The 25,332-nt window shown below is 38.1% G+C and overlaps 1 protein-coding gene across 3 annotated transcripts in view; it reads right to left on the reverse strand.

Annotated features, from left to right (window-relative positions):
• CCSER1 (coiled-coil serine rich protein 1) overlaps positions 1-24,604 on the reverse strand; it is a 530,723-nt gene extending 506,119 nt beyond the window's left edge. For all 3 annotated transcript variants that reach the window (XM_062493841.1, XM_062493840.1, XM_062493842.1), the window contains exons 1-2: positions 23,290-24,604; positions 20,487-20,674 (exon numbers count right to left, since the gene is read on the reverse strand). In XM_062493841.1, coding sequence (XP_062349825.1) covers positions 20,487-20,674; positions 23,290-24,604 — 1,503 coding nt within the window. The remainder of the gene's footprint in view (positions 1-20,486; positions 20,675-23,289) is intronic.
• Positions 24,605-25,332: the final 728 nt, after the last annotated feature.

The following is a 25,332-nucleotide window of genomic DNA, read 5'->3' on the forward strand; positions in this document are numbered from 1 at the left end:
CTTCTAGGGAAGATAACTCCTCATTAAATTAGCATTTTCACAGCCACTAAGATGACTGTGATTTTTCTTATTTTTTCCAGATAGGGAAAAATAAGGCAACTGAGCTCAGGCTATGGAGTGAGGCTGTGAGAGAACCTCACAGTCATCAGCTCCTCATCATTTTACAGCCTACAGTCCCAGGCACTGCAAATCAAAGTTCTCCTCCAAGAACCACAAACTCAAAAAAAAACATGTCCAGGTTTTACTATCCCTTTTATATCCCTTCACTGTGTTATCTCAGAAAAACAAAAGACATTCATGCTATCTATATTCTACCTTATGTACAGAGAGTATAACTAACAGGAAATACTCTCTATTATGGCAAACAAACCTGTATTACCCAAAGATCTGGATGAAATTATCACAAACATTTTAAAGTCTGTACAGCATTCCAAGCATACCACAAGCTTTGTGCAGAGATAAAGGTAAAGCTGTGACTAAAAAGAGTATTCAAGTTAAACAGACCAGACACAGGGAGCTCTCCATCAGTCCTGGACAGAAAATAACTGAAATGGAAAATAAACATGACTGATAATACCCATTAATAACCATGATGAAGAGCTTCAAGCAGAAAGAACTGATAGGAAGAATTGCTGATAGGAAGAATTCAAGGGCACAGCGACTGTAGGATTTTCCAAAAAGAAATGGGACAATTTAATGACCAGGATATAACTTTCTATAACAATGTTAAGCTTCCTATTTATAACATGTGTTTGTGTTAAGGAGACAAATGTTGGCACAGAACAGTGAACTGTGACTGCATGCAACACCCTGAATAGTACTGGGGGAGCCAGCTATGCACAATACCCATCAATGCACATTTACTTTTCATTATGTGTCATTACAAATGATCCTTCTTCTACTGCTCTTATACAGTGTTTGTATCATTGCAAGGAAGAACAGAAGGAAGAAGCCTCTTATTCCTAAAGGTCCTATTTATGAGTTGCCAACTTGCAAAGGCCTACAACCATTTGTCTTTCTTAGGACTGTAATGAGTGAAATGTAGCGCATCAAGCCTAAAGCAGATTTCACCCTGGAATCAGGAAGCAGAAGAACTGAAGTAGATGACAAAGTGCTATATAATATGCATGCATTTAGAAATAAATCCCAGAGAGAGCAGCAAACCAAACTACCGTCATACATCAATCAACAGAGGGAAGCAGGTAATGAAAGAGTAATATCTGCTCTTCAAATCTTAACCTGCTATCTCTTTATCTGTTATCTTCATATTCTTTGTTTCTACCTCCGCTTCTATCATCAACTTATCAGCTAAATTGAGATAAAGATTTGCTTTGCCTTACTAGGATATTTAAATACTTATTTGCAACCCCAGTAATCTCTTTCCTAATCTTACTGCATGCTTTTTCAACCCTCTACGAGGGCCCACTGACACAGCAAGCATTTTTCATCTCTGTTGGTTTTTTTTCCAGCAGTAGGAGCATTTACTGTAACAAGTACTTGTCAGTCTTTTTGCAAAAATGAGAGGAGAAAATTCTTGTACTATCACAGGCAATTTTGAGAGCAATGTTACCTTTTGTTTTTTCTGACCATGTTTTCCTAGAGAGTGGGTTAAGGAAAAAAAGTGACTTGAAGTACTCTTTTGAAAGCATGTTTTTATTTTCTCAGGCAAAAAGTAGTCTACTTGCTTGGTGACTGACACTTCTACTCTGATGATATTAAAGGTTTGTTTGCTCACCACAAAATCTAGTGCACTCCTTCATTCATTTCTCAGGTCTTCAATTCCAGAATCATAAAATATGGGAGCATAGTATCACTTCAATTCATGTAAGAATTCATAAAAATATCTTCTCATTACAAAGAAGCCTTCCACTGAATTTGCATTTCTTTTTCCCCAGACTTTCAGTGAAAATGCCATACTGAGGAAGAGGATTAAATGGAGCCTAAATTAAGCAATCTAAATTGCATGTATTTTCCACTTTTTGACAATGCAGTTTATATTTCACTGTCATGAAGAATAATCGTATGATCTTGGCTATATCCAACCATTTACATCCTTTCCTCATGCAAAATTTCAACTGATTTTTATTAGAAGTTCCCCAGTACATTTTTTCCAGTCTAATAAAGAATATAATCATAAGACAAAATGTACTCTGTATACACTGACGCTCTAGGAAATTAAAGAGGGAAGATATAATTTTTTCTCAAGACAATAAGAATCTTATTTCAGATAGCACCAAGAACCAAGTCTCCTTGACATGCAGTTTGAAGTGTTATTTAAAAAATCAAATCTAAAAATTTCAGAGCAACAGTTGTAGAAGCCAGCCTCAGTTTCATCTTGCAAGCCTCCAACAAAATATTTATCTCTGATTGAGACTGACTGACATGGGTGAAGCCAAGATGAACAGTAGGTAAATGTGCAGACTTTTCACATGATTATATTCAAATGCATTTTCAGGTATGAATATGGTTTCCTGACTTCAAGGAACATTGAGTTAAGGAAGGAAAGCTGTCCTTAAAAAAACTGCTGTAACTTGGTGGTTTGTTTCATGGCTTGTAGTATTTGTGCTGAAGGTTAACCCAAATTATGTTTCTACCATTTCTGTTCATGACAAATAACACCCTACTGCTGGACACAAGAATATCTGGATGAAATCTACTCCTTAGGAAATTTGTCTTCCATCTCCTCTCCCTGAGTCAATTCCTTTACCGAAAGGCTTCCAGGGGCAGCAAATCAAAAGAAAACCTCAAAATGAATTATTTTCACTGACTCACTGCAACTGTTTGTGATGCCCTGTGATACCCTTGTAGCCAGAATTTCTGGATTTTTTCTTTTTTTTTTTTTTTTTTTTTTTTTTTTACATTTAACAACAAGGCTAAGGTGACTGTAGGATGCAAAATCTCCTGACAAATTTAAAAAAAACACAAACACAACAACAGGTAAAAACCATTCTGAACACATTTCCAAAGAAAACACAAATCCAAAGCAGGGCAGCATAAAAAAAATGCTGGCTCACATCTATTATACATAGCAAAATCAGTCAGTATGTGTAAGAAAAAAGCCACCGTAAAAATCTGACAGAATATTTATTTAGCTACATTAAACCAATTCCCACTTAATGAAATGGGAACTACGGTGTACAGAATCTCAAGTGGAACCTTAAACGATATCAACTAGCTCAGATCAAATCAAGTTAAAAAACATAACCAAAATTCCCTGCAGAAATTTAACAATCTAGCTAACTTAACATGACAGAGAGGCAAGGGGACAAATCTATCAGCTGAAATGGGTAACCACTGGGCTGGATGCACACAGCACTAAATTTGTCAGCACAGAAAAAAAAGCAGCCAAACTAAGTGGAACACTTGAGTAGTGACCCAGCCCAAAGAGGTTAATCTCTTAAGGTCCTCTCAAGAGGCAGCAAGGGAGAACAGTGAGAAAATCTACACATGGTTTAGAAAGGAGGTTGATATTAGTCACTGTTATGTTATCTCCTGGAGGAGCCTTTTTCCCCACTGACTATGAAATCCACCTGGGATATTAATCATCCAGTAAAAGTTAAGTTTTATAAATAGGTCCTATGGGTAGTTGCTATACAAGTTAACAGGGGACAAATGTCCAGTGTAAGATGAGATATGCAGTAGATAAAAGTCAACAGAAAAGTAACTTATTTATTAAACTAGAGTTAATACAAAACAGGCTCATGAGCTAGCTGAAGTTTCTCTTCCTTTAGCTCCAGGCACAAATACCTGCACTGTGAGAAAACAAGAGATGTAATCCTCAACATATAAATGAGAAATGCTGGTTAGGCAAAATATAATCCACTTTGCTTGCTAACTGCAAGATGGCCCAGAAGGAATAAAAGTTGTTGATGCCCATTCCTTGAAACACTCGGTCAAGGCCAGATTCACCAAGCCTTGAGAAAAGACAAGTGAAAAGCAGACAGGGAAATACTGAATCTCTGAAGCCCTGCAAGAACTTCAAAAGCATGAACAGTCGTTCAGAGTGAAAGAACCAGTAGGGTTAGTGATATTAAAAGTCAGAAGGAAAATATGTGGGGCCAACACAGACTTGAAGAGACAGCAAATATGTTCCCTCTTAAACAGGCTTGTGCATTCATACAGGCAATTATCACCTCAAAAGGGGTCCCCCTGAACTCACAAAGAGAGAACTAAGACAATCTGCCACCAGGGCAAACCAAAGCAAATTCCAGATTACTGAAGCTACCAGACAGGGACAGCTCTACTCACCCCCTTCACAAGCCTTTTTTCTAAGGAAAAGGAAGAAATGGCAACTCAGAACAATAAGAAATTCAGTCGACAATGTCTTTGCTCTCTACAGAGGTACTCAGAAACAACATAAGGAAACCAAACAGCCCACAGATTCTCAAAAACATCAGATGCAGAAAGCTTCATCTTCAGGAGCTTCAGCATCAGGAGTTTATCTTGCCATCCTTTTTCATGGTACTATCATGTAACTTTATTTCTTTGTTCACTTTTCTTAGCATTTATTCCTGTGGATATCTACATAACCTTTCTACCATTGATAAATAAAAGAAATGCTTTCAAAACACAATTCTGCAGCCATCACACCCACAACTGGGACATAAGGCTGAAGACTGGCTTTCAGTTCTTAATCATGAGTGATGGGCCTGTGATTAGCCAAGAAACTTGCAATCAGTCCTGTTGTATCACAAACCTCTTGGCTGTTCTCTCCTGTCCACATCTCTTAGGAGAAACAACCCTGTCAGACAGGACCAGGGAGACAGCAGCAGTCCCTGCAGCTATCACACTAAGATACACAAAGCATCCTTAATTACAATGCAATCAAAGTGCACATCCCTGAGCTCATCACTTCCACTACGTACAAATGAGATTTACTGTTACCATGAAGTCCTCCTATTAGCTTATGTCACCTGCTGCAGCACCTCATGTGCAAATGTGATAAGAGCATTTTACAGGTTGACAGTTCAACTTAACAAGTGTAGAGAAAATAACACAAAAGAGGGTGGAAATGACACAAGTATCCCCCTGGTGAGCTTAGCCCTCTAATAGGGCTTGGCAGCTTTCACTGGCAAATGTAAATGATGAAAGCTGCCAAGTTAAGAAATGCCCCATCTTTTATTTCTTTCAAATCCAAAAAATAACTGCAATGAAATAGGAGTCTGCAGTCAATAGCTGCAGTGGGAGATGAGCAACAGCATCACCTTTGTAAAAAGCAGCTATATGAAAAAAGTTGATAAACCATGTATATATTTTTAATTTTTCTGATCTATTACTATTTTTCCAAACTTTTCAGTGTGTGAATGATAGATAGCTTACATTTTGCTTGTGCTGGTTGAAAGCACATAAAAGCAGTGAGATGGGCAGCTGAAAAACTACATTAGCAGAATTGCTGTAAGCATGATAGACCAAAAAGCTAGGAAAACCAAGGTTTACTATAAGAAACAGTATCTTTTACCAGACCAGTTTTACAGCTAGAAAAAACAGACATATTCCCTAGACACAAACACTTCTTCCAAGATAATTGCCTATTACCCTAAGGAACTGGCCCTGCAAAGGATTTCTGTGACAAAAATTCGTCCATTTTTCCTCTGTTTCAATTAAACTAATAAATTACATTACATATACTGCTCACATCTTTCTGCACCATGCTACAGCACATCTTTTGACAAAAACATCCCTTCACAACAATGTGTGGAATTCAGTGGAAGTGGATGATAGATGAAGAATACTCACCTAAATGCTGACAGACAAGCAGTTATGATCAGCAGCCCTTCCATAAAATACATATGTAGCCACCAGACAAATAAAACCATTAAGAACACCAGCAAAAAAGAAAACCTAAAGCAAATTATTTCCCATAGCACACTGGAATACTTCCCTGTGTCATTCCATTGAGCTACAACAGGCCTCCTGTTTCAATGAATACAACTGATAACAGGAAATGTGTGTTACTGCCTACACTTTATTTTCTTTAATATATATACATTGCATATATAGTTGCATCAGCCTCACAGGAAGCAGCAGTGGAAAATTATCAATTCTGCACAACTTTACAAAGAGCCATTCTCTTCACTGAGCACTATGCTTTATGATGGATTAGATATTCATATCATTTGCTTGAGTTAACATACAGGTGAAGTCAATATATTTTGCAGCAAAAAAACCCTATCTTGGGAGGTGCAAAATTAAGATATTCACTGCTACTTTAGCTATTGACTATACATAAAGAGTAGGATAGGAATCAGATGGTGAGTTTTGTCTTTCTAGACCAGTTATTTTCACAAATATTTCACTTATTTTGTTAGAATCAAACAGGTTGTTTTTCCCTTTTGCTAAACCTACCCTCCCTAAAACAAAATTCATGCAGCCAAGTAAAAATCATAAAACCAATAAAAAGACACAAAATATTTTGCAAAGTAAGATATGTAAAGATCTTAATCTTTTCAAATAAAAAGAAAATACCAAGGAGGTAGCTTTATCATTTACAAGTAGCTTTAATGGACAGAAAAATGTCACTTACTAAAAGATGGACTTAAGTCTAGGTACAGAAGACAAATTGATGCCTAATGGCTGTAAGTAAAAAACACAACTATCATTAATTTAGGAATCAGGTCTGGTTTTTTTCACAGTCTGTTTTTGGTGGTTTGGTCCATTGGCTGTTGTTTGGTTTGCTTTGGGTTTTTTTTTTTTTTTTTTTTAAACTCACACTTATGGAATAACCTATCAAGTGAGGTCACATTTATTCCATCTAGTCCTCTTTTTCATATCCTTATTCCAAGAGAACTCATTGTCCTTGACCCAGAGATAACTTGTAGCCTTTTATGACAAGTCGCACACAGAAGGTCTACCAGAGAATCCAATGGTCCTCTCTAGTTCTAATATCAAGCTTTTTTTCCTGTTGAAACCTGTAGGTACATACAGCCCAGGCACTTATTTGATAGTTGACACATACACATACACAAGCAAATGCTCTGCTCTCCTCTGGTCTGCAATGCCAACATCTCTTCAACACACAGAGGACACAGTACTTGGACACAGCACTGCCACTTTACCACCAGCAATCTACTAAAACAAGAATACAGAAAACAACAAAATAGCCTGGTTATGGTCCAGAAATAGTAAAATAATTTCCAACAGTGAGTCTAAGGGAAATAAAAAAGCTAAAATAAAAGGTTGCTCAGGCAATATTCATAGATGCATACCCATTGTTTGAAATTTGACCTATAGCTATTCCTCAAAAATACCTATTAGCAGTAACAGGCTAATTGTCTTTTGCAACACCAGTGGGCAAACACTGTATGTAGCAACAGAGTATCAAAATGGAACTCAGGTCTTAAATGAAATTCTATTTCATGTTAGGATCTGCTAAACCCTTCTGTTCACCTCGGATATGAAAACAGCTTGCAACAGATCTATGCAAAAATGTTCTCTCTCTACCTCTGAAATATGCAGAATCAATGAAAAGTGATATTTCTTTCATTTGCCAAACAACTCTAAGCTTAAACAAAGCCCTTGACAGATTCTGCACAGTTTGCTCCATTTTTGGAAAATAGATACTGTTTGCCATCACAACACAGAGGCAGAAAAAACAGTGATAAGTTTGTTCACCACCTATTAAAATATGCAAAAATGATCAAAGTATCTGATCATGAAAAAGTTTTTTATTTACCATTAGGAACATGGGCTTTTCTTTCTTTACAACAACAACCAGGCTCACAAACAATTCAATTTCTGGCAGTTTCATGTTCTAGTTCCAAAACGGAGAGCTCCATTAAACAAACTGAAATGAATATTAGAGGGACAACAAAGCATTGTAAAACCTTTTTAACAGACACCCTGCTGCATGGAATTTTTTAAAAAATAAATATTGAACAACAAGAGATATCTTTGAACTCCTCTGGTTAATAGACCTTACAGGCCTCCTACTGAGCAGCAATAAATATGCCTCAAGAAATCAGTGTATCACTTCAGACCATTTAATAATGCCACAATTGCTTTTGTTATGCAGACTGTATAGATGGGTGATTGCTATCCGAGAGCAAGCAAAACCATGCATTCATAGTGCTTTTCTTTCTTGTGCTAGTCAGCATAGCATCCTTGATCCAGTCCTATTCTCTTCCACCTGTAGGTCCTTCCAGTAGACAGTTGAGTCTACTTGAAGCACCCAGATAGAATAGTTCAGCATCCACTTTCCCAACTGAAGTTAATAATACTGTGGTTCATGAACGATGGCTGAGTGGTTGACTATTCCTTTCACTTAGGTTCAAGATTTTTATTCATGTATCTGTATCTCATTGAAATAAAAACCTCACAAAGACATCAACATGCTGAGATTCAATGTCTCATCAGTGACTAATTCTGGCAATGAAGAATCTGACATCCACAAACCACCAATCTAAATCCGACTGTTCTGACAATTTCATTTGCAGAAATAAGCTTTGTTGGTTGCTTCTCAATGGAATGTTTTATTCTTGGTTTTGTGTCTGGGCACAGGGAAGTAAGAAGGACATTTTACTTTCCTATTATTATTTATTATTAATACTATATTATTAGACCTGGTCATGTCTTCTTACTTAACTTTAAATTTTTGAGGAATTAACTATTTCTGCATCCCTTCTGTTCTTAGAACCTGGAAAGCAGTATGAATAGCTTGACAGCTTGTCTATAGAGACAGTTGTCTGTCACTGATGATTTGGATTTGTTTAAAAGATGAAGAAATTATCCCACTGTGATCTGATCACAGAAAATAATCCAGCCTTTTTTTGCAAACTTTAGAAGTAAATCAGCATAAAAACAAGTTAACCTATGCATAACTTGACAGAGTGAGAACTAACTTTAGTTAGGCATTTTACAAGATCAAACACATCCTTAACAAAGGCCTGGGAGCAAGCAATATCTGAAGTCCCATCATGACTGTCTCTTATGCTCTTTTATTAATTTTTCTTTCTGCATCATCTTCAATTATTGAGCACCCTTCCTCTAGCCTAGAAATGGGGAATACAAAGGATACACCGAGCTATGAGGAAAGAAAAGTTTTGAAAAAGTTACGTTCTCTCAGACACAGGGATAAAAAATGTCCTGACTGTATCTGTGATGATTAGTTTAACAGGGTAGGAGTGAACAAGGCATATTAACTAGGCATCTCAGAAAAACTTGGTGATTTAACTTCATCCAGAGCCAAAACAAATGGAAGTTAGAGGCATACATTTTTATTCATAAAATGCAAAAAATATTCCTTTTCCATTTCTTCTTTTTCCTACAGGTTGAGAGAAGGCAAAGTGTTACAAAAGAACAGATATAGCTTTGATAGCAGTATCAAATTGCTTTCACTGTGCCACATATATCCTTAAAGAATAAAGACAAAAATGACAACTTTTTATTCTCATCCTCATCAGAGGAAAAACTGCCTAAATGTGCTAATGAAAGTACTTAAACTATCGTGCATACTGCCACACTTTCAGCAGGAAAATTGTATTACTTGCTTTTCCAGCGGAAACGCCTGACGGGTTTGTGCCAACAATGCACGTATCACATGCTGCTGTATTTTCTTCTGAACAACATCCCCTATAGGGAATATTCACAGAAGATAAAACTAACTCCTGAATTTCAACATTTCAGGTAACAGAAGGATTACAAATTTCTCTTGACAACCAGTTCTATAAGCTCTTGACCTCATTAGTTCCCAGCTTCTCCCTCAATTCCTAATTTATAAAAATACAGACAGCCTCTCCCATCTTTCCAGCTTATTTAACTGAACTACTTTCCATTCTCTTAACTTTCAGATCTTGTAGCATAGCCAAAAATTTGTCCTGAACTTGTTTTCTTCCCAATGCTTCATCTCTTCCTTTCCCACAGTACCTGCAGTGAACTCCATCCCACTCTTAATCATAGTTTTCTTGTATTTAAATCTTCCTAACTTATCAGCACTTCATAACCCCACCCATTTTCTATTGGGAACGTAGTCCAGTCTCCAGTAAGCCCTGTCTTTTATCCTCCTTGCTTCTCTCTGGATCAGGGTCTCATTTTCCCTGCTGCCCTTCCTCCACTCCAGTAAGAAGACAGATGCCAAAAGTTGGCAAATTTAGAAAGATGAAAGTCTTCCAGGATAACTGTCTGCCAAGTCTGCAGATTTATAAAGACAATTTCATTTAGCTAAGTGTTCCCTCCCACTATTTTACTCATATTGCTTCACATATCACAAGTTTCCCAATGTTTATTTTGGGATAGTTTCTTCAAAATATACTCCAAACACTTACAATCTAATCATTTTGGTTAGAGTGACTAAGTCAAAACTGTTGGGTTACATTTTTATCAACTAAAAGATGCCAAAAAAAATGACAGGAGACTTCAGATTTTTGGAGCAGTCAAAACTAACCTCATTTCCTTGGATATACTAAAAAAAAAAAGTTATTCAGTGAAGAATCTCGTAGGAGTTATTTTTTAAGAGACATGAGTTCTGCTACAGTGGTGCCTGTTCCCCGGCATCAGACTTAACAGGATGGGTATGTGGGAGTAACTTAAAACACATATGAATTTAAAAAAAATAAAGTAAGAAAACCTGAAGCCCTTTTTATCCAAGATATCTGTCTAAGCAACAGAAATACACTTTAATGAACAACCCTGTCTTAGTTTTCAATTGATTAAAACTCCCCATCCTGTTGCAGATGTTCAAGATCCCAAAGCAGTCTGTTACTAAACAACTTCCCTCCTCAGGTTTTCTTTGGAATCAAACAAGACATTTTGTGCCGTGCGATGAATTGCTCCACCTATTACTAATGACTGCTTTTCAAGTACCAACGTTCCTCTGATTGCCAATCAGCTCCAAATCATAACAGCTATCCAGACTGCTGATGCAAATATAAATCTTACACATTCATCCAACACTAATATTCTTCATAATCCAAAAAGCCTCTCATAGAACAAAATCATAGAGTGTTTGTTACTTTATCAATAATTCAAATACAAAACACACATAAGTGCAGTAATTTTGGAAAGTTTGTGCTGTTTGGGGGGTTGTGTGCAGTTTGTTCATAAAAACATCTACACAGCAAGTTACGAAAATTTTGCAAGATAGATATTAAGTTATGCATCAGGTCTATGTAATTTCAACTAATTTTATTCGTTTCAGTTAATAAATGCTATTAATACAAAAAATTCTCAGAGGCAACAAAATCTGGTTTTGGGTCTCATTCCTTTCCTGAATGACATACTGTTGCCCACTCCTTCATTAAAAGATGAATGAACCTAGATAAACATTCCCATAGCTGATTTCCATGTATCAAATCACAAAGCACAATCCTCAGTCTTTCCTGGGCTAGCACGCACTTGACTTTAAACCAGAAAAATCTCTTGTTCTAAATGGCAAGCTTCAGGGCCCACAGCTAGTTCTCCAGTCCCTGGCAAATCCTTAATCCAGGGTTCATCTAATATTGTCTGCAGCAACACACTTGCAAGACAAGGACGACTGCAAATATAAATGACCTAACAAGTGACCCAACAGAATTGCCATTTCTCACCCCATTACCTTCTTTTTATCAATCAAAGGGCTCAAAAGCCTGGAAAAAGTACCCTACCCTGAATTGCTGTAGCCTGGTAAAAAAATACTGTATTTATTCTGAATTTATTCTGACATAAGCAAAAGAATACAAACAGGCAACTTAGAGGAAAGCATTCCAGAACTTGCACTACAGAACCATTTATGGACACACTGTTTGAGGAACCCACACAGCAGGAAACTGTGTGCATAAGAAACGACAAGAGCAAAAGTAGTCACTAAGAACAAAGCAAGGGCAACTGTCCATTTTTATTTTCATAAAAAATAAGTGAGTGCAAGCTACCTATTAAGCATCTGACCTACAAGAGGATAAACCGAAGATACTGATTTCTATTCACTAGTCATAAATTACAAGTTCAGTGAATTAGCTGTCCATTAACTGCCTCCCTTAGAAAAGTCTTCTAAAAATTTCAGTTTTCCTACTGTATGTATTACTTGCATACACTAACCCAAGAAGATTTGTACCACAGCTGCAAAAAACGGGAGATGCCCTTAGCATGGACAAAGAGAAAAGGCATGACTGTAATCTTCTAGGGCATAGCAGATGTTCAATGAAAATAATTTATCTTCTTCACCTGAGGGAGTACTTTCTTCTACCAATAATGGATAGATTTTCCACTTAGGTATTACTCATTGCATAAAGGCCCCTCCTTTATTTAAAAATCAAGTGTAATAAAATACAGGCATAAGATCAGCCACACTAGCAGTAACTTCCATGTTCCCCTGACCTCCGTGCTTCTGCAGGGAAGAGATCCCAGTATGCAAGCAGAGTTCATCAGGTTTTACCATCTCTCCCAGTTGTTTCAGAAACATTTGTTAGGGTCCCAGTGGTCTCTCCTCCCTCTCACACTTCTACTTGCCACCTGCCATCACTGGATATCACATTAACTCCCTGTAAACCACCTCCTCTCTCTGGCATACGTACTCCATGAAGTAGGATGGGTAAATAAAAGAGACTGTGTGTACACATGGGGAAGACCCCAGTTCCTGTGACTTGACTGGGCAAAGCCCACAGGCACACCAAGTGAGTTGGGAGCACAGTGAGGGCATCAAGGGAGCTCTGTTTAGAATTCCCTGTGGCTCCCTATCCTTCAGTATTGGACTCATCTCTTCCCAGTATCAAAGGCCCTTGAGCATCTGACATACAAGGGTGGTCATAGGTGACACAAAGAGAAAGCCAGACTCCTCTTAGTGCTGCCTAAGGAATAGAAGTGCAAACTGAAATACAAGAAACCCAAGAAAAGGCTTTCTTCTTTTTTTAAACCATACATTTGGACAAACATCTGGACAGGCTGCCAAGTGAGGCTCCAGAGTCTCAGAGACACTCTAAATCCAACTATACACATCCCTGGATGTAGGGATGCCATCCCTGACCCAGATTTGATCAGAGGTATTGGACCAGATAATCCCCAAACGTGCCTTCATGCATCGGTGACTCCGTTTCTTTCCTAATATTAACGTACTGTGAGAGCATTCATTGGATTTTTCACTCATTTCATTCATTGGAATTTCATCCTTGGTAAACCCCTGACTTCTCTCACAGGTCCACAAGCATGGACAAGCACTGAGCAGAAGGTAAGCATCTTCACCACAAACAAGTTACCTCTTTGGTGGTAGCACTATAGATGGTGACAAAAGATTTTAGTAACCCACATGCACAGACAGACTGAGTGGTTCACTTCAATAAGACTGCCTAACAATTTTGCTGCAGCACTCACCTATATTCAGAATATGGAAAATACGGTAATGAACAGGAAAGTAAAATGTAAAAGTCATAATAAAATAGAAAAATAACCAAGCTGCTTTTGCTTGACAAATATATCTATCTATTTAAACAGTATTGATCACTGGGGTGTATTTTAAGATATTACCAAATATTTCTGTGCAGAAAAAATCTTTCCCTTCATGTGGAAAAAGGAATCAATAAAAACATTAACAATTCTAAATGATGAGCAGCTTCAGAATAAGCTATCTTTTTACACTAACTGGCAAAACTATGTGAGGGATGTAGTAAGTCTAGCACCAAAGTGCGTTTTGTTAGAAAAATCCATCAATTGCCTGTGCTTTATACTTATATTTTGAGCCTCAATGTTCTTCTGAAAGATATTAAAACAGAAAATTGTACACAATGCTACAGGGGTCACCTACCTATAGTTTTAGAAGTTCAGTTTCCTGTAAATGAGTTCAGACAACACTTAGAGCAAGTACTCCTACAAGTCTTCAGAAAAAAATACCAGATAGCCAATTTGTACTGGTTTTGGATGGGACAGAATTTTTTTCTTATCGACTTGTTTTATGGTGCTGTGCTGTGGATTTGTGACCAAATCAGTGTTATCAACATAGCAAGATACGTTTCAGCTATTGCTGAGCAGAGCTTGCACAGCTGTCAAGGCCTTTTCTGCTCCTCACACTGCCCTGCCACTGAAGAGGCTGGGAATGAGCTGGAATTTGGAGGGTGCAGAATTGGTACAGCTGACCCCACCTTACCAAAGGGATCCAGCCACATGATGCTGTGTTCAGCAGTTCAAGTTGGGAAGGAAGAAGAACGGGGGAATGTCGGCACTCATGGCATTTATTCTCCAAAATACCCATTAGGTGTGAGAGAGCCCTGCTTCAGGATGGATGGATGGATGGATGGATGGATGGATGGATGCCTGTCCACCCCTGGGAACTACTAAATTAATTCCTTTGTGTGCTTGTGTGTACAGGTTTTCCCTTCCCTGTTAAACTGTCCTTATCTCAGCTGGCAAGTTCTCACACTTTTACCCTCCCATTTCTTCTTCCTTCCTCATCCTGCCAGAGGGAATGAGAGCCAGTGGTTGAGGGGTGCAGCTCACCCACTACAGTGAACCCATCAAAGCACAGAAAAAAATAAATTCTCCTTTATTTTTGCTGCACACCAAAAACACCCACCTACTGACATGATGATTCTGGGATTTAAAACTGCTAATAGCTCTACCTTCTACCTATATTAACATAACTCAATTCAATTTAAATAATTACTCCCATGTTAGATTAACACTTCACCCTTTTCTGAGACATGATTATGTCCTTAAAGAAGAGCATAGAACATTACAACATAAGCATTAAGTTACATCTAAATTAATTTCTGTTAGTTACTTGATCTCAAGAATTAATTCAAAGTGTTTAACAACCACAATCTGATTTTCACAAGCCCTTCATTTGTTAAAAAGCACACATTACACTACAGACATTAATTTTCCTCAGGGTAGTTACCTGAAAAGCTTCTAGTTGAGTTGACCTAAAAAGCACAGCCAAAATGCTTAAATCCCTACCTGTCATTTCCATTTTTTTGTCTTATTAGTATGTGAAAGGCACTTCCTCCACGCTGAATTAGGAATATAAAGCTCAACTTACTAAGTACCTACATATACTTATGTACATATACCTATATACTTTAGTACCTATATACTTAGTACTGTTTGGCCTTAGAGTATCAAAGTGTTTCTGAGAGTTCTTGCTTTAAATGGCTTCCAGTTTCTTTTCAGAAAGGAGCAAAGCACCAAATTCATTGCAAAAGGTGGAATTTTGTTACGTTAGTACAAATCTAGTTATAAATTAATGCTGTCAAGTCCACTTCTCATGAAGGGTGAACTGCTGCCTTACAGGGTTTGCATGAACAGTTCAGTAACAATTGATATTCCTAAATATTCTCCCTCGAGAAGCCCAGCATAGCAGAGATGAATTTGAATTAAGCAGAAATATCATAATTCAGTGACAGAAAAAGAATGGCACATCTATTTTAATTAAGACAAAGGTTTTATGAACCCCACAGATAACATAGATAATACACCCTATAGCATGCTAAAAACAGGTTGTAGCTATTCAGAGCACACATAGCATTGCTATTTCTAAAGAAGGTGGTACAGAAGACAATAAAGAAGTGTGTGCATTTTGCTTACCTAGCTCGTATTTTCATAACAGTCTTGGCATATCTGAGAAAGGCTGTTTTGTTTGAGGTTTTTTTTTTTTTTTCAACCTGAAGCCCTGAGCACTCAAATCCTCCCTTTAACCATTCAGTCACTGCCTTTTCAGAGCAGGCTGTTAATGCATTAATAATTAATGCCAGTCTGTTGGAGGAGAGCATACCCCATAAGGCCTTCTCAGGTCTTTACAGGTCACATTTATGGCTCACAAAATCCAGCCACATTCAACTCCACTTGCAAATCTACGCGTTGGTCACCCTCTGAAACTCATTCAACTCAAGTATTTTCAACAGCAGCTTCCACCTCATAAATCAGCCACACATTGTATAAACATACAGCTTCAAGAAGGTCAGTGCTAAAGTAACCTCAAGCAAATATGAAAATTATCTGAATTCTCTCCAGACTAGCAGCCAACCTAGTCTGATTCATATTCTGTGCTTAATCATACATCAGCAAAATATCATACAACTCAGCATAGGAAAGAGGAACATAAAAATAATTTTAGCCTTTATTCATGTACATTCACTGACATCCATGAGTGCACAGGAGCGTACTGTTTCTGTCATGATGTAGCAACTGGATTAAAACTGGTGCTTGCTAATAAATAAGAGTAATCAATTCAAATTAAAAATAAAGTTATCTGCGAGAAGCAACATGCACACTTTGATGAGCTACAAATTTGGATACAGCCTGATAAGGTACAATACCAAACACAGGAAGAGATTTGAATACAGTGATTTGATAATTGCTCCATTATTGCAAGCACCATTTCTGAAGTGTACCAGAAACCTGACTATTAACTACTAAGTCACCCCAAATCACTTAAGTAATAAGACTGAGGTGGAGTTACACACACACAACATCCAGCCACAATTTAGACACCAGCAGCTAATTGGATAATTATCACAGACGTTCTGGCCATAACACACTTTCATTAGCGACCTCTGCTTTGACCTTCTGCACCCTCCAGACATCCTAGGAGTCTCAAATATTTGCAGTACTCTCTTTTGCAAGTGTATTTCTGTGTCAATCATTTACCTTTATTCTATATTCCAAATTTTTCAGATGGCCCCCTCTACACTAAATTAGTAAATTACTAATTATTTTAATTTAATATTTAACTAACATATTTAACTACTTCCATTATCAAACTGAATTCCTGCCCGTGAAATACTGCCCTGTATTCTGACACTGGGTTTCGCATTCACTGTTCCTAATTTATGTTTTAAGGACATTTACTGAGATGTTTGGTACTTGGAGCATACCCACATAATAAGCATAGGACAAGCATGAGAAAAGGGGGATTTTGGCTAAGCACTGGATGGATAAGCAGAAAAAATAAAAGCTCAGTAAAAACCTTAGTAATACAGTACTAGCATGCATCTTGAAAAATTATTTTTAGGCAAAGCAAAAAAGTGAAAATTGAGAAAGGAAATGAAGCAAATTTTGTGGTAACTGCAGTTACCTAAGTGTATGCCAGGCAGCATGGAAGAAAACATGAATGCAATTATTTGACAGCTTGGCAACAAGGCCACTGTTAAAGCTGAGGGTGAGGGAAAGGCTGGGATGCCCTTGGGCCTCAAAAGTCCTTGGTTTTATATCTAATATATCTATACATAGGAACCACAGGAAAGATGCAAAGAAAGAAAAGGCACAGTCAAAGCAACAATCTAGGAAAATAAGTTGTGCTGCTCTAATTGGGCTGGCATAAGTTGGCAAGGCTGCTTTGCTCCAGGCAAAGGAAGCTGAGGATGCAGCACTGAGGGCAAGCACAAAAGTTTCTACCTGCACAGGTGAAAAGTTGAAGCTGAATTGAAGAAGCAAGAAACAGACAATATCCAGAGAAGATTCAAGTATGAGAAACTGAAGAGAAAACTGAGCTGAAGAGTGCTCAGAGAAACACATTCCTGCAGAACATGTTCATCCACTGAGACAAGAAGTGGAAAAATAAGGGGTTTTTTAGTTAAATAGTACATATGCTGATAAACATGTATGGGCAAGGGAGCAATTGTAAAAATAAATATTTTTTCCTAGTAAAGAACAGCACAGAGGCAGAAGGCCAGATCTGCAAGGGCCAAATGTAAATAAGTGGGCAGCCTTGATCCACTGCACATATGCAGCCATATTTCTAGACAGAGTGAAAACACATACGCATACAGCACAAAATAGCTCAGGTCTTGAAATTGGGCAGTGTGCTCCCACCATTCTCTCAAGTTGTTTTTGGTTTTTTTTCAACTTGAAGTAATGCACAGTTATTTCCATTCATATCATGCCTCATGACTATCTGGTCTTATTGGCTTGAATTTACTAGAATTTAAAAATCTCTATCGTACATTTTTAAAAAAATAACATTTTGTCTCTGTACTGATAAATGTGATATTCAAGATACTCACCTTTCCATATTAGCCACTACAATGAGAAGTGATGGCTAATTCTGTTGCTCACACAGACCTCACTTTCTCTTAGTTCCAAGTACTGTTACATGTCTTTTTTCCCCTGCTGTTCTGTCTCCTAATCGTCTTAAAGAACTTACTCAGAGTGATTTGGTGGTCTACTCTTATTTTTCTTTATGTGGTTAATCTAATTCTCATTGTGTCAACCATCCAGGTTTACATTATTTTCATTGGTCTTGCAGGACTGCATAATTCAGACTATTCAGGTCTTTTGCCTCTGCCAATTCACATTTTTCTTTTTGTCTCTCTTACACACTGGAAAAGAAGAGCCACCTAGGTAGAATCCGCAGGTGAAGCATAACTTCTACCAACTTTCTGAGACACAGTTAACTAGTGTATATGTTATGTCAAAAGATTTAAATTTGCTAACTCATGAGTTCATTGTTGGAGCATTACAATGACCAGAGTTTATACAGCGATATCCTTCTCTTTAAACTGCATCACTATCAATACTTTTCATTTGGAAAAGTTCTATCTTACTGCACAGGCTAGTAACATTAAATTGCTCAAACACACCGCCTGAATTGCAGTTATCACTCTCCAAAACCATTTCTGGTGAAACGGTGCCCTCTTGTAGCAGAAATCGGCCACTGCAAGAACAGCAGCTTTGTAAACACATAATTGGCAATCCAATTCATCTCAAGCAATTGTTTCTTGTCATTATGTACAATACTACAAAACTGGCACATTTGCAGAGTTATTTTGAAAGACTTTTTTCTTCCCTAAATTTCATTTACAAACAGCATTGGTCTTAGCTAGAATATAAATTACTTTCAGCAACTCACAAGTTAACTAAGGCCTTCTTAGGGGAAGCAGTAGCCTTATTTGTAGGTTTGATACATATTTCCAGTATTTAGGAGGTCAGTCTATCCAAGATTTTATCTTTTGTCTTTGAAACAAGAAATTACAATTATGCAAGAATACTCTGCTGAGCAAGATGTTTAGGATAAAGAACAATTTCTCAGATTTTTTTTTTTTTAACTCCTGTGAAAAATCTCACACCCCTTCAGCAAGACTTTCTAGATCCTCACTCCCAGTCTCTCAGAAGAAGCAGCTCACACTGCCTGCCATATAGGAATAAGAAAAGGAACACAAACAGGGGCAAAGATACAGGTACACATTTTCTTCAGCTTAACATAACTTCTGGGTGATGCCAGAAGATGTGGTACCTACAGCCATAGCCCTTCACTCAGTGCCACAAAGAAGAACTGCACATCAATGCTGCCCTTAACCACGGGGGCCTCTGCTCTCCCCCAGGGATCTGCCATCCCTTGAAGGTCTGTGGTTCATTTTCCTCCAGAACTGAACAAAATGAATACAGACAGACATGTGACTCATGTCATTCTAGTCACATAAGGCAGTTAGGTTAAGGCTTTTTATAATACTTTGTGTAGTAACACCAATTCTTTACCTAGTATTTATTCTTCCTTAGCATCAGTCATTGGTAGCAATCTGCTACTGTGGTATTAAACATGAATTGATTGTGGCAAGTATTCTGAAGAGGTCTTTTTACTGTTCAAATATGTATTATCATGAACATTCAATTTCTTCGGTCTTTTTTTCTTTTGCTACCAGAAAACTCTGGGTTATTCTTTTGTCTTCTAGCTGTCTGTGGGAAGGAGAGGGTGTAGACAGTGTTTTCAGGTTGGGTTACCTCCTAAATCTCACTTTTTACTAAAAAAAGCTCCTACATTTTTAAGATAGGAAGATAATACCCCTATGTATTGGGGGGAAAGCAGAAATAACTTTATCTTCACTCATGAGCATGCTGTCTAATCTTGTTTTAGAAGTCCTTGGTCTGTGACTGTAATACCAATATGCATAAGCAAACCATGTCGATCTACAGACAGCCTTGCTAATGGCAATGGGGGGAAAAAGCTCATAGATTTCATAAACAAAACACTAAGGAAGAATCAGATTACCACCTAATCCCAGCCGCACTTTTCCTACTTCCTGCTGTTCCTGGATTGTCACCTTCCCACTTCCATCATTAATACAGAGCTAAATAGAATGAAGTGGTACAGCATCAGTGTAGCCTAGCATTTAAATAAACACAGAGATCTGCCTAACAGCTTGGGTCTAACAAGTCAAAAAAGGTTCACAGGCCTGAGCCAGGTTAACCAGTATTTTAGGGCCTGAACTCCATCTGCATAATGCTTTACATGAAACAGCATCTTCAAATGCCATCATGTTCTTTCTGGCTTCGATAAATTACACATTATTCACTGATACCTGGATGCAAACTTCCTGCAAAAACAGAGAAACATGAAAAGCTCTGTGCTTTAATAGCACAAGCAAATCACTAACATATGTCAAAAAGAAACTCTTCTCAGAATGCACACAAACCTTTTCACAGTGCCATACCCTGCAAAAAAATACTTTTAATATGAGAAGCTGAGTCTGGATCACATTTTAGAAGCCTGTGAGAGCTCCTGCTCTCTTTATTACTGTTAATTGTGAAGTCAATGCTTTGCAATGTATCTATAGCAGAGAAAAACATAAACTTACGCATGTGGGAATAAAACTCACCATGCTGTTCATTTTGGAAGAGGACGAGCTTGCTCTCTGCTTCCTTAGGCTGTCAAGCTCTTCTGCATTTCCATCTTTTGGCTTTATGATCAGCCGGCTGCCCCCAGCAGTTCCTTCTGAAGAGGACCTCAGTCGTTTCTCAACAAATCTGCCTTCCCGGTACGGACTGAGACTGTTGGCAAGATCAACTACAAAGAGAGAAGCAGTCAGCAATTGTAATAGGGAATTACTCTCTACAAATATTTTCTTAATCAGAATACGGCTGCACTTGAAATAATTACACTGAAAAGAAATCACATGAGAAATGTTCTGTGGAAAGCAGACCGTGCTTACCTAGACAAAGGTGTCACCTGGGGCCCCAGAACACATTCAGCCCCTAAGACAGACATGCTCAGCACACTACAGCCCAGCTCAGGGCTGCTCACAGAGTCCAGAAAGACTCTGCGACATCCTTTTCCTTCTCCCCTCATCATAGAACACTTCCAAACTGCTGAAAGTAAAATCTACCAGAGAAACTGTAACTTTTCCAGTGATGCCAAAACCCAACCTGCCTTACCCTATGCCCAAAGGCCAGTCCATCTTTTGAAGGGCCATGTGACAACTTTGTCATCCCTGCATAAAACGGGGATGCACATCAGTTTCCAACTCTGTTTAGCCTTCCTAGTTTAGCCTCACACCTGCACCCTCCAAACTCAGCCTGAAGCCAGTAGGAAAATCCCAGACCAGTTAAAACAAGAACACATCAGAAAAGAGGAGAAAAAAAAAATGCATTTTGACATGTTAGAGCAAATTCAGAGATGGGGAAAGATAAAAGTGTAGTAGTGTAATAAATGTCACACATACAGAAAATCTTCTTTTGCATTTTGCAAGAGAAGAAACATTTTGCAAGAGAAGAAACATTTTCTCTAAGGGTTCTCAAAAAAACCCATATCACATAAAAATACATAAAGGTATACTAAGAAATATATGGCACATCAAACCTGCTCATACATTTATGTCACATTCACAATGCTATCTATAATGGTATCAGCTATGAGACCAGGTACCAAAGAGAAAATATCTATCACCAAAGAAAATGCACAGAAATACTTTGCATTCTCATCTAGCTTTAAATACTGTTTTAGGAAACCAAATATTCAAAGTAGTCTGTTTGCAACAGGTATAAGTACATATAACAATATCTTACTGAATGCCATGTAAGCTTTTTCTGTATTTGACTCATTTCATATGGCAGAATTTTATCTTATTTTCAGTGGTTCCTTTGTAGACTCGGCCAATTTCTAATTTGAAACACATTCTTCACAACTACAGGGGGAAAAAATATTTGGAACAGCACTAAAAAAACAGAACAATTAATCATCAACTTTTATATAATGCAGTATTATCTCTAGTGTTTCTGTGAACATGAATTCAATTTACAAAAATCCTTCTATCGTGATTTCAACTCCCTTTAGCTGCTTTACTAAAATACATATTAAATATCCAATTGCCAACGCATGAGTTTGAAATGCAGTGGGTATTTCTTAACATCCCTCCAAGCTGCTCACTTGGTGTACTGCACTACACTCTAGCAAGGCAGATTCTGATGTAAGAGCTCATTCACAGATGAGACGATGTTGCAAGGAAGACAAACTGAGTGTTCAGGACCAGTAATATGGATAAATGAGAATTTTTTTTTCCCCAAAGTGACTGAAATTGTGAGTGACAGAGGTGGCCTCTGGTGAAAGCTAATTCAGTGTATTAATTTGACTTTCAATTGCCATTTATGTACAAGATATCCAACTAAGTCTAGCAGTGACTAATGATTCAAAAAGCAAGATTGCTTTTGATTGCTTATAATCTACATGCCTAGATAAATATCCAAGCAAAATGATGGCTGTGAATTTATAGGAGTTTATTCTTACTGTCATTCATCTTCTAATACAATCACTACAAATGCTGTCTTGTTAACTCTCAAGTTTTGGCCCACTACATACAGCCTCAGGATTAAGCAACAAAGCACCAGTCATTAAGCTGGCTCGAGAAAATAAACTGTCAGAGATAAATGTCTTCTGACAGGTGTCCTTCACTCAAGGGTCTGGTGCCTTATTTATCTGTATCTCTATAGATTGGGATTTCTAGGCACAGTCTTTCCACTTAATCTTGTTAGTGCTTCCAAATTACTCTTCATAAACTAAAGACTCAGTGTGAAATTTAGATGGTAATTAACTCCCTCAGTTTCACAGATGACAAAATGAGAATTTGGACACTTATTTCAGATAGAAGCAGAAACAGGATCTCTCATACTTTGACAAAATATCCACTCTGAGCTACTCTATAAAATCAGATGAATAGAGAATGCAAGACTCTAGAAATTTCTAAACCCAGATCAACATAAAGTATTATTTCCCATAATCAGACTACAAGAACATTTTTTTCTTTGGCGATGTTCCCATCCCAAATTATGCAAATCCATGGCTCAAGTCCCAAATAGCCATGTCTCAAGAAATCACAGCTTCAGCCTCTAAGGCAAAATGGGAATCAATACTTGCATTCTTAATTCATTTTCTGTTAAGCAAAGCATAGTCACAAACAGCACTAATAAGTGTTTGCAAACTCTAGAACACAAACTCAAAAAGATCATAGACTTTGTGTTTAATTCCTACAGTTTTGGGGGGCGGACACAATTTCTACTTTCTGAACTTCATAGTTAGCACTTGCAATTCTAAAAAACACTTTAGGACAAAACAATCGTTTTACAAGAAATGAGGCCAGCTCCCCCAAAACCCACCAAACTCTAAAACGAAAAGACTGTAAAATCTACCTTTAGGATGGTTTGATTCATAACCCTGTTGTGTATTAAAGGACTGAGGTTGAGAACATGGAACAGTCTTAGACTCCACTACAGGAATTGTGTCTCTCATGTGCTTGGATGGAGTGCTTTCATCTCTGCTCCCACTCAACTCCCGTGCCTTTGGAGAGAGTGTCACTGGTTCTTCACTATGCTGTAACATCAAGGTTTCTAAATGTGCATTTTCTGAGTTAGTTTTTTCTATATGTCTGGCATCATTAATATGTAGTCCATTGGCTTGCAACAGTACTTTTGTTTGATTAGCAACTGAGGTTTTGAAAAAGGTACTGGATTCCACGCTGCACGAGCTTGCACAACTCACAGGAGATACACCAGCAGAATGGCCAGTACTTTGCACAGTATCTGCTTCCCTCGCAGGAGCAGCATCAGGATTGAAGAAGATCTGAGAGGTAGAGACATCATGGCCAAAATCCTCTGTCAGCAGTGCCCCAGGCCCACTGCTGGGCAGGGCATCAGCCTCTGAAACAGAGTCTTCAGTCAGAGCGACAAAGTCCGAGGGGGTCTGGGCAGCCGTGAGGTCAGCCGAGAGCAGCGGGGACTGCAGGGAGCTGCCCATGCACTCCGTCGTCTCAGCTGAGCAGGGAGGAGACGACTTGGCCATCACAGGTTCGCTTTCCACATCGGATTTAATTTCCAGCAAGCACGTGGGCTGCTGCACAGAGGAAACCGACTGACTCTCTGGAACTGGTTTGGAAAATCTGTAGTGTGATGAAAAAGATTTAGTGAGAAGTTTTCGTGTGGACTGTTTGACAGAATATCGGCTTTGCTCTTCTGCAAAGCCTGAATCGTCCCCCTCATTCTTCCCAGAGCTTATGCAGTTGATAAAGACATTCTTATTAGCTGAAGGCTCCTTTCCCTTCTCAAAATCATCTGTCAAAGATCTTGTTATCTTCTTGTTACGTGAGCTGCCAAAGCCAACTGAATGCCTTCCTCTGCTTTTTATGTGCTCGTCTAAGCTGAGGTTTTGAAAAGTGCTAAGAGAGGACTGGGCACCATTTGAGATGTTAACATTTTGACTCGCTGAGTCAGGCTTCTGCTCGCTCCCTTTCTTGTTATGGAAGCTAATGGAAGGAGTGCGGAAAATACTCCGGCGCTTTCCTGTGCTCCCTGAGCTGGAGTTCGTGCTGGATGGGGATGAGGTGTGGACACCAATGGCATTGGCAGAAGAAGGTGAGGAAGGAAGGGAGTCGTGTCTCCGGCTAACACTTCTCCTGAATATTGGCAACCTGGATACAAGAGTCGATCGTCTGGATCCCGAGTCCCCCATCAGGGCACACAGGGTCCGTGTTCTTCACAGCCAGTAAAATAATCTGGGATGAGAGAAAAACAAAGGAGAAGGGGGAAAGAATATAAATTATGCAGCCCCAAAGAACACTCAAACAGACTTGTCAGACAGCATAAATACATGAGATGTCAACATCAGCTTGTAGCACACACATTACTGAAGACTTTTAGCATTTCAAAGCAATGTTCAATAGCCAGCACTAAAATCTGAGCACATACTTGGCTTAAAATACTCTACAGACAAAAGATAAAATTTTATATATGATATGGTACAACAATATTGTATACTGTTACACAGGGTAATGGTATAAAAATCTAAATGCCAAAAGATATACAAATGTATCTCCCAAACATTCTTCGTTTTAAGTTCTTCTTATAAACTGGAAGTGCTCTTAAAAGACAAATCAAAAGATTGATTTTTCATTATGTCAGTAGAACAAATCATTATTTTGTACTTCTAAATATTCCAATTATTACATGCAAAAAGAGGATTTAAATTTTCCAGTCTTCACTGGACTTTCAGTTGGATTTCAATTACTTTATGTGCCTCTGTTAAAGGGCTGTATGTATCACTTTGCAGTACAGAAAACGATGGCATCGCAGTACAGCCAAAATATGCAACACCAAAAATTGCTCCTAAAGAACTGTAAGTTCAAGGAATTTACTGTCAAAATATGGGATCATGTTCCTAGATTTGAACTCTAATGTTTC

This window comes from Cinclus cinclus, chromosome 5, assembly GCF_963662255.1.
Source record: "Cinclus cinclus chromosome 5, bCinCin1.1, whole genome shotgun sequence".
NCBI lineage: Eukaryota > Metazoa > Chordata > Aves > Passeriformes > Cinclidae > Cinclus > Cinclus cinclus.